Source organism: Pan troglodytes, chromosome 16 (genome assembly GCF_028858775.2).
Source record: "Pan troglodytes isolate AG18354 chromosome 16, NHGRI_mPanTro3-v2.0_pri, whole genome shotgun sequence".
Lineage (NCBI taxonomy): Eukaryota > Metazoa > Chordata > Mammalia > Primates > Hominidae > Pan > Pan troglodytes.
In genome coordinates, this window is record NC_072414.2 from 90,286,264 (window position 1) to 90,305,362 (window position 19,099).

General features: G+C 41.0%; 1 protein-coding gene across 1 annotated transcript in view; it reads right to left on the reverse strand.

The window, feature by feature from the left end:
- FAM169B (family with sequence similarity 169 member B) overlaps positions 1-18,195 on the reverse strand; it is a 50,342-nt gene extending 32,147 nt beyond the window's left edge. Inside the window, exons 1-3 of the mRNA XM_024349371.2 lie at positions 18,093-18,195; positions 16,951-17,036; positions 11,661-11,838 (exon numbers count right to left, since the gene is read on the reverse strand). Of these exons, the coding sequence (XP_024205139.2) occupies positions 11,661-11,838; positions 16,951-17,036; positions 18,093-18,195 (367 nt within the window). The remainder of the gene's footprint in view (positions 1-11,660; positions 11,839-16,950; positions 17,037-18,092) is intronic.
- Positions 18,196-19,099: the final 904 nt, after the last annotated feature.

Sequence of the window (19,099 nt, forward strand, 5' to 3'; positions counted from 1 at the left end):
GCAAATAATATATCTGATAAGTGATTATTATGGTCTGAATGTGTCCCCCAAAATTCATGTATTGAAACTTAACCACCAAAGTGATAGTATTAAGAGATAGGGCCTTTAGAGGGTGATTAGGCCTTGAAGGCTCCAGCCTCATGGATGAGATTGGCACTCCTATGAAAGGGCTGGAGGGAGTGAGTGGAAGGAGGCCCTTTTCTCCCCTTTCCATCCTTTCACCATGTGAGGACACGACATTCATCCCCTCAGGAAGATACGTTAACAAGATGCCATTTGGAGGCAAATGGCAGGATTCATTTGGGTCCTCACTAGACACTGAACCTGCTAGTATCTTGATCTTAGACTTATCAGCCTCCAGAACTGTGAGAAATAAATTTCTATTGCTCATAAATTACCCAATCTGTGGTATTTTGTTATAGCACCACAAACAGACTAAGGTAGGGGTTAATATCTAGAAAATATAGAGAACTATTCAACCTCAACAACATGAAAACAACCTGCAAATCCATAGCTTACATCATATTCAACAGTGAAAAGCTGCAAGATAGTCCTCTAAGATCAATAACAAGGATATTCACTCTTGCCACTTCTATTCAACATAGTACTAGAAGTACTAGCCATAGCAATGAGGCAAGAGAAAGAAATAAAAGCCATCCAAACTGGAAAGGAAGAAGTTAAATTGTCTCTGTTTGCAGCAGATGACATAACCTTTACTTTGTCTTTCTTTCTCTTTCTTTCTTTCTTTTTTCTTTCTTCTTTCTTTTTCTGTCTTCTTTTCTTTCTTTTCCTTCCTTCCTTCCTTCTCTCTCTTTCTTTCTTTCATTCTTTCTTTCTTTCTCTTTTTTTTTTTGAGACAGGGTCTCACTCTGTCGACCAGGCTGGAGTGCATTGACGTGACTGTAACTCACTGCAGCCTAAACCTACCAGGCTCAAGCAATCCTCCTGCCTCAGCCTCTCAAGCAGCTGGGACAACAGGCACATCATCACACCTGGCTAATTACTTTTTAATTTTTTTTGTAGAGACAGGGTCTCCCTATGTTACCCAGGCTGGTCTCAAACTCCTGGGCTCAAGTGAGCCTCTGGCCTTGGCCTCCCAAAGTGCTGAGATTTCAGCGATGAGTCACTATGCCCAGCTGACACAATCTTATATATAAAAAAATCCTAAAGACTATATTTAAAAAACCGTTAGAACTAATAAACAAATTCAGTAAATTTGCAGGACACAAACTCAACATACAAAAATCAGTAGTGTTTCTATACACTAACAATTAACTATCCAAAAGAGAAATTAAGGAAACAATCCCATTTACAATAGCTACAAAAAAAAATAACAAAACACCTTAGGAATAAATTTAACCAAAGAGATAAAATTCTATACAATGAAAGCTATAATACTGATGAAAGAAATTGAAGAAGACACAAATAAATGAAAATATATCCCATGTTCATGGATTAGAAAGATTAATACTGTTGAAATATCCCTGCTACCCAAAGCTATCTATAGATTCAACACATTCTCTATCAAAATTCCAATGACATTTTTCACAGATATAGAAAAAAAATCCTAAAATTTGTATAGAACCACAAAATACCCAAATACTCAAAGCGATCTTAAGCAGAAAGAATAAAGCCACAAGCATCACACTCTGTGATTTTAAAACATATACAAAACTATAGTAATCAAAATAGCATAGTATCAACATAAAAACAGACTGGTATACCAATGGAACAGAACAATGAGCCCAGAAATAAACCCACACATGTACAACCAATTGATTTTTGACAAAGATGCCAAGAACACACATTGGAAAAGGACAGTCACTTCACTAAATGGTGTTGGGAAAACAGGATATCCACATGCAGAAGAATGAAATTAGGCTCTTATCTCACATCATATACAAAAAACAACTCAAACTGGATTAAAGATTTAAATGTAAGGCCGGAACCTGTAAAACTACTATAAGAAAACATAGGGGGAAAGCTCCATGACATTGGCCTGGACAATGGTTTTTTTAATATGATCCCAAAGCATAGACAACAAAAGCAAAAATACACAAAGGGGACTACATCAAACTAAAAAGCTTCTGCATGGCAAAAGAAACAATCAACAGAGTGAAAAGGCAACCTACAGAATGGGAGAATATTTGCAAACCATACATTGGATGAGGGGTCAATATCTAAAACATATAAGGAACTCATACACCCTAATAGCAAGAAAACAAATAACCCAATTTAAAAATGGGTGCATGATCTCATTTATATGTAAGATCTAAAAAAGTCCAATTCATAGAAGCAGAGAGTAGGATGGTGGTTACCAGGTGCTAGAGGTGGGCAGAAACTGTGAAGATATTGGTCAAAGGATATAAAATTTCATATAGACAGAAGAATAACTTAAGAAATCTACTGTACAACATGGTGACTACAGTTAATAACAACATACAGTATACTTGAAAATTGTTACGAGAGTAGATTTTAAGTGTTCTCACTACAAATAACTGATAAATATGTGAGGTAATGCACATATTCATTAGTTTGATTTAGCCATTCCACAATCTATACATATTTCAAAACATCATGTTGTACACCAAAAAAATATACAATATTTACCTGTCAATTTAAAAAACTTTAAATACGAATAATGTTATGTAACCATCATCACCATCCATGTCCAGAACTCTTTCCATATTGTAAATGGAAACTCTGTACCCATTAAACAATAACTCCCTGTTTCCCTCTCCCTCTAGTTCTTGAAACCACCATTTTGCTTTGTATGAATTTGAGACATTCACAATTTGAATATGAGTATTTTTTAAATTAATATTTTTTAATTGACAGATAAATATTGTATATATCTTTGGTGTATAATATGATGTCTTGAAATATGTATAGATTATGGAAAGGCTTATACAATAAATTTATTTGTAATATATTGATCACCATCCCCCAAATTAAATACTAATAAAAAATAAGACTTTGTTAAATAATGTTGATCTTTGAAAAGCCACAAACCACTGTAAATATCTAAGATTTTTTTCTGCTCCCCAAGAACAAATCACTGTCTCATTGGGGGCAATATCTCCTTGCTGAGAATGTGTGCCTTAGGTCAGTGGTTCTCACACTGTAGAGTACAAGAGAATCACCTGCAGGGCTTGTTAACACAGACTGCTGGGCCCCACTGCAGAGTTTCTGATTCAGTAGGTCTAGGGTAGAGCCTGAGAATTCCTGTATCCTATACTACATGAGCAGCACAAAGCTGTGTCCTCTGCGGGGCTCTAAAAATTAAGAGTTGTCAACAAAGGGCTGCCTGGTGGTCTTGACTAAGAGTATTACAGCCCAGGTCGAGGCCAGAATACTTTTAGGCAAGACCACCAGGATTCCTCCATGGATTATTATGGGATGTCTGCCAAACCCATAGCTCTTTAAAATTGCCCCACCATAGCCTCAGTTAAAGAGACAGGGCTAGATGGCCATCTCTGATCCATAGCACCCAGCCTACCTGACCACAGTTGAGCAAAAGGTGGACCCATGATCCATCCATAAGAAACCAAACCACCGGCCAGCTGGACTAGCACTATAGTAGGTCCTGGCCCTTGAAAGCGGGTACAGTTAGAGGCCAGTCTGGCATCACAGCAAACTAAAGTCAACATTCTAAGGGAGCAAGAAACATAAGTAAGTAAAGGAAGCTGGTCTGCAAAGAGACTAGCAGAGTAGCACCCCACTAACAGCTGTGGGGTCCCCATCCCAGCCTTAGAAGCCAGGCGGCACCTCACAAACTTCCCCTGCCCTCTTCCAGCGCCCTCCCTTCTTCTAAGTCCAGGAGTAGACTTCTGTTCCTTGCAGTGGCAAGCCCCTTCTCTTTGGGTGGCAGACTCGGTACCCGAAACAACACTGCACTCTTGCCACTCCATTTTTTGCTATGCTTCTACTAAAGTCCAGAAGACGGCAAGGGGTCCCTGCTTGACGGGACAACAGTGCAGGAGGTCCCTGTGGGCCTGGTGTCTGGGGAAGGCAGAGAACAGAAGGCCCTGGTGACAGGCAGGGCTGAGGCCGACTCCACAGTGTCACTGTCACCTCACAGGTCCCATGCTTGCCTGGGCTCCAAACCACCTAGTTTAATATTCTTAAGTGTTGCCCTTGTATTTGTTCAAGGACTTTCAGAAATCATTTGTGTTGGGCTTTCAGGAATCTGAAATGCAGAAGTGTTCTTTTTAGGTTTTTATACAAAACCACAATACTTATTAGCTCTGCCTTAAATTGGCCGACTCTCTACTCCCCAGTGAGTATTTTCTTCCCTTGAATGCTAACGGTTTTGTGGAATGGTGGTTTTAGAGCAAAAGTTAAAGTAAAACCTCACAATTTTGATTACCTAGGGAAAATTTCAACGTGAAATAGTGACATGGCTAAAGTGTCAATATTTTGTAAGAAAGACAATTACAGAACCATCAAACAAAGGGAGAAACTCAAACCACCCTACTAGCAAAATGTGTCCAAAGAGGGGTCTACCTGAAAATATCTTATTTGTTCTATATAAAGGCACTCACTTGTTTGAAAACTGAATGGGCTCTTCAGCAGTAATGGGACACAAACTACTGATACACACATTATGGTGGATGAATCTCAAAGGCATTATTCCAAGCAAAAGAAGTCAGTCTCCAATGGCTAAACACCGCCTGATTTCATGTACAGAATATTCTAAAAGAGACAAAACTGTAGTGATGGAGAACAGACCAGTGGTTGCTGGGGTTATTGGGAGCGGGGGATGAAGCGTATGGGGGAGGTAATGAAACTATTGTTTATTTTCACTGTGGTTGTGGTTATTCAAACCTATACATGGGTTAAAATTCGCAGAACTGTAAACTCCCCCTAAAAGTGAATTTTACTCTATAACTTTTAAAAATTTAAAGTTACATGCAGACAGAAAAGATATAGCTAAAATGCTTAGAAATAACGTATATTCTGCCGGGCACAGTGGCTCATGCCTGTAATACCAGCACTTTGGGAGGCTGAGGAGGGTGGATCATGAGGTCAGGAGTTCGAGACCAGCCTGGCCAACATGGCGAAACCCCGTCTCTACTAAAAACACAAAAATTAGCTTGGCCTGGTGGCACGTGTCTGTAATCCCAGCTACTCAGGAGGCTGAGGCAGGAGAATCGCTTGAACCCAGGAGGCAGAGGTTGCAGTGAGCCGAGATCGTGCCACTGTACTCCATTCTGGGCAACAAAGCAAGACTCCATCTCAAAAACAAAAAAAAAAAGAAAAAGAAAGAAAAGAAACAATGTATACTCTTCAATAGGCGTATTAGTCTGTTCCCACATTGCTATAAAGAAATACCTGAAACTGGGTAATTTATAAGAAAAGAGGTTTAAGTAGCGCAGGGTTCCACAGGCTGTACAGGAAGCATGGCTGGGGAGACCTCAAGAAACTTTCAATCATGGCAGAAGGCAAAGAGGAAGCAGGCACATCTTACATGGCCAGAGCAGGAGGAAGAGAGAGTGAAGGGGGAGGTACTATACACTTTTAAACAACTAGAACTCTTGAGAATTCATTCACGTCATGAGAACAGCAAGGGGGAAGTCCACCCATGACCCAATCACTTCCCACCAGGCCCCCACTCCACCACTGGGGGTTACAACTGGACATGAAATTTGGGTGGGGCCACAAATCCAAACCATATCAGTAGGTAAAACCTGGCCCCTGTGATCCTGTTTATGCAATGAATTTGTACATTTTGTTTTCCTCACAGAATGAAATTATAAACTTCAGCCAAGCCCAGGCTAAATTAACAGACATTCTGAATCATATGGATCTAAGATTATGAAGAGAAACTGTTGTGCTGAAAAGTGGAGAAGCATGCCATTTGCTGTGCCCATCTCTCAAACATCAATACAACATCACCACAAAACACTGTGACAGGCACCAAGACAGAGCCAAGACTGGAGAAACATCATTAACTGTTCTGAACTTCTGAACTATAAACCCCTCCTATAGCCAATTAAACCACATGTACTCACTGACAAATTTTCTTAACTTACATATGTAAAATAACAAAATAAAATATACCTAATCACCATCAAAATTACTTTTTGTTTAATTTACCTGCATGCATAGCAACCATTTTTTAATTCATCTAAATACATCCCTCTCTCAACTTATAGGAAGAGATGGGAAGGCAAGGAACAAAATTCTATGATCTATACATGAATAGAATATTAGATAACGCTGGTGAGATGAAGTGGTCATGCAAATCCCTATATATAATAACTATTTAAAAAATAAATTTAATAAAACATTTAAAGACACTGCAAGGCATCCAAAAACAGATAGAAGCCAGAGGAAAATTTACTTTCAGAAAACTGGAATAGGTAGAACCTGTGAGTTTTCAGCTTACCAGCCACAGGATTAATTCCACCTGTGAGGCTATAAAAAAAAATTGTAGGAAAAACTGCAGCCTTACCAGCTAAACATGTCAAATATCAGAATTCAGGATGGGAAAAAAAACACAGAAATTTAATGAGGAAGCCCTAGCAGCAAGAGAACCACAGAATTAGTGAGACCCAAATTCAGAGCATAAACTTCCAAAATCTGGCTTATAGCTAATCTGCATATGAGTGGAGCAGACCCCAAGGGATCCGGCAAAAAAGAAGTCAGAGCCCAGAGAGATACCCACTCTTGAAAGATGGAATTGCACAGAATTAGACCTGTGACTTTGACACTTTCCTTAACCAAGGACATTCCTCAACTTGGGCAGCTGTAGTAACAGAAGACTGAAGTCAAATAAATTGTTTGAAGGGTCAGATTACAGAATCCAAATCTGGCAGAAGCAAGGAAATCACAGAGGAGGTAAGTCACATCCATGTCCAAATCTTTGTTGAACCACCAACTTTGCAGGTACAGGGAAGAACTCTACAGGGCCAGGCTAAAGAAGCAGCCATGGGAAGCCATACAAACAGATGTCAGCAGCTACATATCACAAGGGAGATGAAGTGTGCAGTTTAAATCCAGGCAAGTTCAATGCCTGCTAAAACAAAAATCTCAAAATCCTCAGAAATCAAAAAAGAATTTCAGTTGCTGCAACGACTAGTTTTCAACCAAAAATTACTAAATATGCAAAGAAACAGGAAAGTATGACCCTTACTCAGGAAAAAAAATAATGGTGGTCAGTAGAACTGAGTTTACACAGGCCCAGATATTGACAGACAAGGACTTCGAACCAGCTTTACAAATATATTCAAATAATTAAAATAATTCCATGACTTCAAACCAGCTTTACAAATATATTCAAAGAATTAAAATAAAATAATCCCAAGAATTAAAGAAAAAGATATAATCAAATGAATAAATAGACAGGGAATCTCAATAAAGAATTGAAAACTATACACAATAATACAAGTTTTAGCACTGAAAAGTACAATAACTAAATTTTTCAATAGACTTAGCAGCAGATTATAGATGGCAGATGAACCTGAATATAGATCAAGATAAATTAAACCAAAGGAGACAGAAAAATAATCCAAGAAAAATAAAATTTCAGAGGCCTGTAAGACAATATGAAGCACCCTAACATACATATGGCTGCAAACCCAGAAAAAGAAGACAACTGGAACTGTGAGGAATAAATTTCTGTTGTTTATAAATTATCCAGTCTCTTGCATTTGTTATAGAAGCACAAATGGACTAAGATATAGATGTATCACAGTCAACTGCAAGAAAAAAGTCAAAGTTAAAGAGAAAGCCTTGAAAGCAGTCAAAGAAAAAATGACGTTTCGTTTATGAGGGGACAAGAATAAGACGAATGGCTGACTTCTCACCCAAAATTATGAAAGCCAGATGATATTGGAACAAAATATTCAAAGTGCTGAAAGAAAAGAAGTGATCTCTAATAATTCTGTATCTGGATAAACTATCTTTCAAATATGAAAGTGAAATAAAATAAAAACATTTTCAGTAAACAAAAATTAATGGAATTTGTTGCCAGCAGAATGGCACTATAAGAAATACTAAGGGAAGCTGTATTAGTCTGTTTTGTGCTGCTATAAAAGAATACCTGAGGCTGGGTAATTTGTAAAGAAGAGAGGTTTATTTGGCTCCTGATTCTGCAGGCTGTACAAGAAGCATGGCACCAGCATCTGCTTCTGGTGGGGCCTCAGGAAGCTTCCATTCATGGTGGAAGGCAAAGGAGAGCAGCCATGTCACATGGAGAGAGGGAGCAAGAGAGAGATGGGAGGTGCCATGCTTTTTTAAACAATCTGCTCTAGTATGAACTAATACAGCTAGACTCACTCAGTATCACAGGGAAGATGCCAAGTCATTCATGAGGAATCTGCCACCATGACCCACACACTTCTCAGTAGGCCCCATCTCCATCTCCAACAATGGGGGGTCACATTTTAACCTGAGATTTGGAGGGGACAAATATCCAACCTATATCAGAAGTATTTTGGCCTGAAGGAAAATGACACCGGATAGCAACTGTTTAAAAGGGCGTGGCACTTCCCCACTCTTGCTCCCTTGCAGATATGAATGACATCACCAGTCACCATAACCTGACAGTTCTAAACACTACACCCAACAACCACCGAATATACTCTTTTAAGTCCCCACAGAATGTTCCCAAAGATAGACCACACACTAGGCCATAAAACAGCTCTCAGTCATTTTCAGAATATTAAATATAGCAGGCTATATTCTCTTACTGCAGCAGAATTAAATTAGAAATCCAAAAAAAATCAGAGATAGCCCCCAAATATCTGGAAATTAAAAACTCACTTTTAAAGAACCCACAGAAATCACAAAGTATTTTAGAAAATATTTTCAACCGAATAATAATGAAAATTGATTAGATTTCATCAACATTTAAAACTTTTGCTCTCTGAAAGCCACTGTCATCAAAATGAAAATGTTTTCAAAACATATATCTGATAAGAAGCTCTTATCTAAAATATATAAAGAACTCTTGAAGCTCAATAATTTAAAAAACAATTAAAAATGGGCAAAAATATTTGAACAGACACTTAATCAAACAAGTTATATGACCATCAAATAAGCACATGTTCAATGTCATTCATCATTAGTGAAATAGTGAAATGTGAATTAAAACCAAAATTAGCCACCACTTCACACTTTATAGACTGGCTAAAATGAAAAAGATTGACAATACCAAGTACTGACAAGGATGTGGTGCAACTGTAACTCTCTATATTGCTGCTGGTAATATATATATATATATATAGATTCCACAGAAATAGCCTCATTGTGTCTCCCTAAAAATGTTAATCCATAAAAAGGCAGTAAAAAATTTTAAAGTTGACAATGAAAACCTGAAAAATACATTTGCTTCATTTATTTTATTTTCTACAAGTTTGATACTTTTTTTTTTTTATTTGAGACAGGGTCTCACTCTTTTACCCAGGATGGAGTGCAGTGGCATGATCTCGGTTCAAGTGATCCTCCCACCTCAGCCTCCTGAGTAGCTGGGACCACAGGCATGCACCACCATGCCCAAAAACCATGCTGGTTTTTGTACTTTTAATAGAGATGGGGTTTCACCATGTTGCCCAGGCTAGTCTTGAACTCCTGAGCTCAAGCAATCTGCCCACCTTGGCCTCCCAAAGTGCTGGGATTACAGGCGTGAGCCACCACGCACGTTTGACACTTTTTAAACCCACTAAATTGCTGAGTAACTAACAGTCCATTGCCACTTCAAAAACCAGTTCATTAATGAAAATAATGTGACCTCACAAGCAGCTTCAGGGAAGTTTTCACTGAATTTGTAGGATCCATCAGAAATGAAAAGGCAGAATTCAAGCACCCAGTCTGACCTGCCTCAGCTCAGCATCCTTAGGTCTTCCCTCTCCTCCAAGGCCCTGAATCTGCCTGGGGAAGAGCATAGCAGCTGCAGACAACCCCTGTGTCCCTCCCCGGAATCAGGACCCTTGGTATCACTGCCTCCGGGAATAGCAGCAGGACCAGGCAAGACCAAGGTCAAGCTCCTTCTGCCGCCTACCTGTGGTTTCACACATCAAGCTGGCATCTGTTAACAGTTTTCATTATTATTAGTAGGATGTCTACACCACAAATGATTTGGTTACAGACTCAAAAACAGCCATTTGGTAGAAAATGACCACTGATGAGTCTCCCAGGAAAGAGGAATTACAAAAAGCTTCCTTTTCATTTTAATTTTTCTCTAGGCCCCTTGGTCTATCTTAAATGGTGAAAGAACATGACCATTCAAAAAAGTGAAAGGGCATCAAAGTCTGAGGACAAAGGCTGTCGTGAGGAAAGGAGCTGAAAGACACAGAGGCTAAAGCTACGACTGACTTTGCAAATAATTAACCAAGAAATGAAGAAGTGGTTTGGATGAGAAACTGCTGTATCTCACTGAGGAAAAAACAAAAAAGCGAGAAACACAAATTTATCGCATCCTGGACAGGTCAAGCACACACACAACGTGAACGTGGCTCAGAACCAAACTCAGCCTCTTTAGTGCCCAAGAAAAACATCTAACTCGTAGTACATCCATGGCAGTTTACTGAGAAGATTAATTTTTGCTAAAATTGAGAACTTTTTGACAACCAAATGATGGGGCTGGAATTAGTTAGGTGAGAGATGTTGACAGGCTTTAAAAATTAAACACAGAGGCCAGGTGCGGTGGTTCATGCCTGTAATCCCAGCACTTTGGGAGGCTGAGGCAGGAGGATCACCTGAGCCCAAGAATTGGAGGCAGCAGTGAGTTATGATCACGACATCGCACTCCAGCCTGGGTGACAAAGAGATCCCATCTCAAAAAAAAAAAGAAAAGAAAAGAAAAGAAAGAATGAAAAAAAGAAAGCAACTTTAAAGAAGAAAACCGGTGGCCAGGCGCAGTGGCACACACCTGCAATCCCAGCACTTTGGGAGGCTGGAGTGGGCAGATGGCTTAAGCTCAGGAGCTCGAGACCAGCCTGGGCAACATGGCAAAACCCCATCTCTACAAAAAAATACAAAAATTAGCCAGACATGGCTGTAGTCCCAGCTACTTAGGAGGCTGAGGTGGCAGGATCACCTGAACCCGGAAGTTGAGGCTGCAGTGAGCCATGATCGTGCCACTGTACTGCAGCCTGGGTGACATCAAGCAAGACCCTGCCTCAAAAAATAAAAAATAATAATAAAAAAGAAGAGACAAATCACTTCAGCAAAATGGTACTAGTCCCACACTTAGCACTGGTCACTGACCTTCAAGTCAGAGACTTTCACCCTAACCTTGTTATCATGGCCGGACTCCCTCTCTTCTAATGTCTATAAATCTTGGCATCCAAGCTGCTTTGGCTCCACATGTCAGCTATCAGTAGTGGTATTTTTCCTGACAACTAACTAGTAACACTGAAGGAAAGAAATGAAATTTTATACCATTAATTACAATTAGTTATTTTTTAGAGGGGACATGGCACTGCCTGGAAATCAAAGGGACATGCTTTTCACCATGTTTGCCACTGAGACGAGAAATGTGGTGGAAATGGAATCCATACGTGGGGTTTATTTACACCCAACTTAATCCACGATACTTCCTGTGCTAGAAGATTCTCTCCACATAGCTGGTGCTGAGGAAGCCCTCCAGGCCAGGCAGACCCCTAGACAGCCCCACTCAGTCCAGCCTGAAATGGTGGCCGTGCATCCTTCACCTTTCATCTTGGTTGTGTAAAACCCAACAGCCGCTCCACGTCTCCACAGGATTTTAGCTTGTTCCTTCACAGAGTGAGGTAGAAAAAACATGTCATCATCATCCAAATTTCTCTCCAATCTTCCAAAAATAACGGCGTTTAGAATGAAAAGCACAACCCTTTCCCCAAACGACTGAACCTTTGAAGAAAAAAACAGAAAGAAAAAGAACAACAGTCAAGTGAGACAAGAGAGGAAAATCATGCGCAATAAATTCTGTGCTTGGATGTGACGCACACGTCGGGGCCAGGTGTGAGCTCCTCCATCGAAGATTCATTTTGTGCTCAAAGAGCCAAAACGTGAATCATGGCATCTCACAGAGGCTTCCACACCACTGACCTTTGGCACCATGCGGCCTGCAGGAGCAGAGAACGCTGCCAGGGGCAGCCCCTGGTCCCCAGGGCCATGGACCAGGAATGTGAGACGACAAAGCACAATCCATCACATGGTAACAAAACAGGAAATTAACACTGGGGGGCTGCGGCAACCCATTTCAACTGACTTGCTGGATGTATCCTGAAATAAACCCGATTTGTCATTTTCATGGCAGCAGGCCCCGGAATTCTGGCCGTCAGAAGGAGGGTAAATGATGTGGGAGATCAATTGCTACACCAAAAGCAAGTGAGTTTCAATGGCTTGTGACAGATTTAGAGCACACGCTGGTGTCCTAATCCCAGAGAATTACGGGGACTCAGGGCACAGCCCGTTCTAAGGCTGTAAAATTGAACCATCTCTTGCCTGTAGCAAAGTTATCACAAGTGAGGAAATTGTATTGTGGTCAAAGTCAGGCCCACACAGTTAGAAGCTCTCCCCTTCGCAAGTCAAAATGACTTCACACTCCTGCCTGTTACAATGCTCTGCATTTGTGTAGCCCACGGATGGCAAATAGGTGGCAGAAACCAAGGTCTCCCACCCCTGGATTCAGAGCAGACCTATCTGTCCAGCTAAGCGTGGACATGGTCTCAGAAGCCTCCTTAACGCAGCCCTTCAGACAGCCACGAGCAACTGCTAAAATGTGGCAGGAGGTGAAACCAATCAGCTATTTACTAAGTGACAATGCTGTTGTATTGGAACTTATTCTGCAACACTGCTAGGTGACAGCCTCTGCGTGTGTGTTTCTCACTTTATCCTATGCATTACCTCCAGATCAACAAGGCCACTAACTGGTCCAGGACATCCACCCACATGCTACCATGTGATTCTCACCACCTGCTGGGGAGGCCTTGGTTCACAGGTGGGGAAATTGAAGCTCAAAGAGGGTGATTACATTTATTGATTTCCCTGCCTCATTTCAAAGAGGATTTGAGACAGCTGGGCGAGGGGTCTGGCAGAGGCAGGCACAAAACAACATGCTGGGGCTTTCCAGTCCAGCCAGCGGTTTCATTCTTCATCTTCATCCATTAGAAATGAGATTTGGGGAAAGGGGATAATACAAATATTAATACTTCGTTTTATATTTAATACTTGACTCTTGGATTATCATCATCATCATTTGTGGTTTGTGGGTTGTTACCCTGGATTTGCTGGGAGATCCTCAGCGACTCACAACCTCTTTGAGTCTTGGTTTCCCCCTCCAGTCAAGGGAGAAGATCCTTCATGTGGTCTCTAAAATACTTGCATGTTTTTCAAATGCTCTGATAATAAAAATAAGGCAGCTTGCAGCAAATGGCACAAAGTGTTCAGTGCCAATAAACTTACGAATTGGCCAGAATGTAAAATATTTCACCTTCATCTGGAGCTAAATCTTAAATGAGAAAAAGATTAGTGAAAACCACACTAGCTTGGCTCTGAGAAGCCATCACATTTTGTATCTCAGACAGCGGCAGCCAAATCAACTTCAGACGTTGAGAATAACTAGCTAGTCACAAAACCAGATTGGTGTCGTGGAGGAGGTTATATTTTTCAACTTATAAAACCAAAAAGTTCAGAAGAAAGCCAGAAGACAAAAGCAGATTGCATCTGGCAGAAGGGAAATATCCAATCAAAAACTGGCAGGAGAAAAAGGAGGAGAAAGAAAATGTACTTAATTTGTCCAATTTCATTATGGGGGAGGAAAACGTGTGACATGTGATTTTGACTCAGAAATGTTTCTGAAAACACAAAACTAAGTTCCAGTTCACATCCCTCATTAGGACCACTAATTAAGTTAACAAGAAAAACATTAAGAAATCTTGTGGGGTTTTTTTGGTAATTTGTGAAGAAGAGCTGGCTAGGAAACAAAATGTAATTAAAAGAAAAAGAAAAAAAGTCAAGATCTGAAGTTCTACAAACAGAGGGGAAATATTCCTATGTACAGCTGGGGTAGGATAGATCTTTACAACATGGTTCATTAAGTGGAAATAACACCCAAGTTTCTTTCTGTTCATAATATAGGCCACATTGTCAGAAAATGTGGGGGTTTTCTCATTTAAACTTAGAAGAAGAGATGACAAACGAAGGAAGTAACAACTCTTGTTCTGAAAAAATTATTTAAGGAGCCATCCACATTCTTCATAGCATTCAGAACAGTCAGTCATTAAGTGGCCACCTGGCCCACCTGCAGCACCAGAGCTGGGGCAGCAACGCAAACCAAGATGCCAAGCACCACACTGGGTACATCATGCTCACTTGCTGAATCTCAGGCCGTCTCTAATGTGCTGGAAGAAAAACCTTTTCAAAATAATATCTACTGAGTCGATTAAAACGAGACCTAAAAAAGACAACTCATAGAATTGGAAAAAAATAATTGCAAATCATATATGTGATAAGGATTATGCATATGAAAAACTCTGCACATGAAACCCTGCATATGAAAAACTCTCACAACCCAATAGTAAAAAGTCAAATAACCCAATTAAAAAGTGGGCCAAGGATCCTCATAAACATTTTCCCAAAGAGGATCTATAGATGGCCAATAAGCACATGAAAAGATGTTCACCATCCTTAGCCATCATGGAAATGCAAATTAAAACCACAGTGAGATTCTACTTCACACCTACTAGGATGGAGAACATTAAAAAGACAATAACAAGTGCTGGTGAGGATATGGAGTGACTGAAACCCTCAGACACTGCTGTTGAGAGTGCAGAATGGTATAGCTGCTGGGGAAGGCAGTTGTACAGTTCCTCAATATATGAAACATAGAGTTACCACATGACCAGCAATTCCGCTCCTAGATATATACTCAAGAGAACTGAAAATATGTTCCTCACAAAAATTTCCATACAAATGCTTAAAGTATTATTAATCATAGTCAAAAAGTGGATACAACTCAAATGTCCATCAACTCAAAAATGGATAAATGAAATGTGGTATATCCATACAATGGACTATTATTCACCCCAAAAAAAGGAATGAAGTACTGATGCATGCTGCAATGGATGAACTCTGAAAAGATTAAGCCAAGTTACAGAGGCTGTTTACAAAAGACCACCTGTAGTATGATTCCATTTATAGGAAATATCTAGAATAGGCAAATCCATAGAGACAGAAAGCAGATTACGGTTTCCAGGGACTGGGGAAAGACAGGAATGAGGAGTGATGCTAGTGGGTAGAAAACTTCTTTTTAAAATGATGAAAATGTTCTGGAATTAGTGGTGATTGATACACAATGTTGTGAATATATTAGAAGTCACTGCATTGTACACTTTAAAAGAATGAAGATTATGATGTGTGAATTCTATCTTAATGAAGCTCTTGTTTAGAAAAAAATCAAGAACTAATTTTTTAATTGCTCAGCAGGAAAAAAAATAAAAATAAAATAAAACCTGGATTAACAACTTGGGAACATTACCTGAGACCCCTTATAGGGATTATCTAATTTCAGAACCTTCGAGGTATTTGTTGTGTAAATGAAGACATCGAGGCTGAGTCACACAGCCAGTAAGTGATGTAGCTGGGTACAAACTTCCATCTCCTTGACATCAGGCTGGAGATCTTTGAAGTGTTGTGCCTGGGACTATTTCCCCTCTCTGTTTGTAGAACTTTAGGTCTTGACGTTTTTTCTTTATCTTTTAATTGTATTTTGCTTCTTAGCCATTCTCTATACTGAACCGGAAAGAATACTGATATTTCATTCATTATTTACAGGGCTCTATGAAGGGAACCGAATGGCATTCCAGACAACTGTAAACAAGATCACACATTTCAAGACTGCAGGGAAGCATCATCCTTCTTCCCACCTGTGGAATTAAGATGAATATACCAATCAAATGAAAATGGGTGAATGTGAGGCACACAGTCCAAACTCTCAGTTGGGTACTGGCTTCCCCCTTAGCCTCTGCCCCAGCCAAAGTTCAGCCAACAGGATGCCACCTGGACCTCTGAGAAGCTCCTCTGGTTCCTGCCTTCACACCTGCCATCCCAGGTCTCTGCTTTACAACTGCTCAACAGAGGCACAGCTCTTCAAAGATCACCAGGTCTGATGTCAAGGAGACAGATGTTTGTACCCAGCTAAATCACTTACTGGCTGTGTGACTCAGCTTCAATGTGTTCATTTGCAAACAAATACCTTGAAGGTTCTGACATTAGATAATCCCTATAGAGTCTCAGGTAACATACAGGATAATATCTGCTACAATTCTAACTCATGCTAAGAGCCAATAAACGTTACCTGAATGCACTAAGCAGAAGTTTCCCATTCAACAGAGAGATGGTGTATGTTAAAGTTTTAAAACTTAGACATGAGGGGCCACTCAGGAAAGTAAAATAGACTTATCAGTAGCCAGATATCTGTTATACATAGCACTGAGTGCTATTTTCCTTGCTAGCAGGGTGTTATGGATTGAACTGTCACCCCCAAAAAGCTGTCGACGTCCTAACCCCCAGTTGTGTGAATGTGACCTTATTTGGAAAAAGAGTCTGCTGGTCAATCAACATGAAGGGATTCAGTTGGTCTCTAATCCAATATGACTGGTGTCCTTATAAAAAAGGAGGATTTTGACAGAGACGGAAACACATATAGAAAACAATGTGGAAATACAAGGAGAAGGTCATCTACAAGCCAAGAAACCCCTGAGGCTACTAGAAGCTAGGAGGGAAGCCAGGAACAGATTCTCATTTACAGCCCTCAAAAGAAAACAACCCTGTCGATTGCTTGATTTCAGACTTTCCAGCCTCCAGAACTCTCAGACAATACATTTCTGTTTTGTGGTACTCTGTGGTACTAGGAAGTGAAGACATGGCTAGACTGCTTTAAATTATCAAATTATCAAGTAGGCACTGTGACTTTTAAAACTTCTTTTACAACATTCATTTAGAATTGCATCAACTCACCTTCATCAACCCTTCTCTTGCAGGATCAGAGGTTCTTAGTGCATCTTCCGTGGAGCACCAGGATTCCTTTATGTAAACAGCCACAACTAGAGGGAAAGCCAAAAGAGGATGATGTGCACACAGCAAACTGGCCAACAGAGGGGCAGCTTCACAGCACAGAGCCACTGACAAGGTGCAAAGGGAAGATGATTTGTGGGGAAAGCAGGTGATATTTTTAGAGCTGAATTTACTGACCAGGAAAGAGTGACCGCTCTCACATGAAGGGGGCTTCACAGATGTTTCAGAGGTGGCCTGTTGTTGATGCCAAAACAGGTTATAGCCCAATGTTTGGGGACACAATGGGATACACACCAATACTGATAAATCCAATGGGTAAGAATTACTTTTTTTTGAGTCAGAGTCTCGCTCTGTCGCCCAGGCTAGAGTGCAATGGTGCAATCTCAGCTCACTGCAAGCTCTGCCTCCCAGGTTCAAGTGATTCTCCTGCCTCAGCCTCCCAAGTAGATGAGACTACAGGCGTGAGCCACCACGCCCTGCTAATCATTGTATTTTTTGTAGAAACAGGGTTTCACCATGTTGGCCAGGCTGGTCTCAAACTCCTGACCTCAAGTAATCCACCCACCTCGGCCTCTCAAAGTGCTGGGATTACAGGCATGAGCCACCATGCCTGACCAACTCTTTTCATGTTAAAAACACTTATCAAAGTCCAACCATGTGCCACAGCACAGAATTTCCCCAATTTAGTAAAATTCAATGTGGGCTAAGCGCGTTAAACAAACTGATTTAATACCTGTGTATTGAGCATCACCTTGGCCCTGGGCTTGGTGCTGCCTTCTTTTACATGAGTTTCTTTCATTCTCACCATGAAACTGTTACCAGCATCTTTCTCCTTAGAGGATGCTGAAGCTCTGAGAGGTGAAATGACTTGCAGGCAATCAGCTAGAAGGGGCTGAGGTGGGGTTCAGCCCTGGGCCACTAGACTCCTAAGTCAGTGCTCCTTCTAAGAGGCTCGAGATGGGTCTGGGGTTAAGAATGGGGTGAATCACATGGGGTGGAGGGGGTGTCTTTGGATGAGAAGGTCCCTGAGCTAAGATCTACAGGATAAGGGTAGGGAAAGCATCCCCTCCTCCCCCGACCCTTACCCCAGGCATCTCCAAGCCCTGCTGACTCTGCCTCAGAAACATCCCCGGAACCATTCCAAGTGTAGACATGGGTCCCGCTGCTCAGCAGGGGAGACCTGGACATGACTCCAACTTCACTAAGCCCAACATTCCTCATCAGAGTTGCCCAAACCGATCACCCCAGGTGGCTGGGAAGTTCCCATGAGGATCGGTACTGAAATGCCCAGCATAGGGCCTGGCACACGGGAAGTGCTCAGTGTCTACTAATCAATGAGTTGATTTCTCCTCTTCCGTTCATGCTGGCATCACAATGTCCCATCAGTTCCTCCTGCTGCCTCATAACAAAATCTGTCCTCTTGGTTCCAGCTCCAGATCGCAGCTGGGTGAGGCCACCATCATCTCCACTGACAGCTGAGACAGCCCATCACCTGGTTCCCACCTCAGTCTTCTCTGCCAATCCATCCCTACTGACTGGTCGCTCTAAATCCCACCATGGTCTCTGCCCCTTGTCTCAACTCAGCAACTTTCCCTTCCTTTCTTAAAAATTACATTTTTTTCTTTTTAAAATGTTTTCCTTTTTAATTTTTTTCTATTTTTAATTTTTGTGGGCACACAGTAAATGTATATATTTATGGGATACCTGAGATGTTTTGATTCAGGCATGCAATGCGTAATAATGGAGTATCCAACAGGGCACTTATGTCTGTAATCCCAGCACTCTGGAAGGCAGAAGTGGGCAGATCATTTGAACCCAGGAGTTCAAGACCAGCCTGGGCAACATGGTGAAACCCCATCTCTGTGAAAAATACAAAATAATTAGCTGGGTGTGGTGGCACATGCCTGTCATCCCAAATACTTGAGAGGCTGAGGCTGGAGGATCACTTGAGTCCTAGAGGTCAAGGCTGCAGTGAGTCATGGTTGCACTCCGGCCTGGGCAACAAAGTGACACTCTGTCTCAACAAAAAAAGGAAAGACAAAAAATGGTGTATCTGCCCCTCAAGCATTACATCCTTTGTGTCACAAACAAT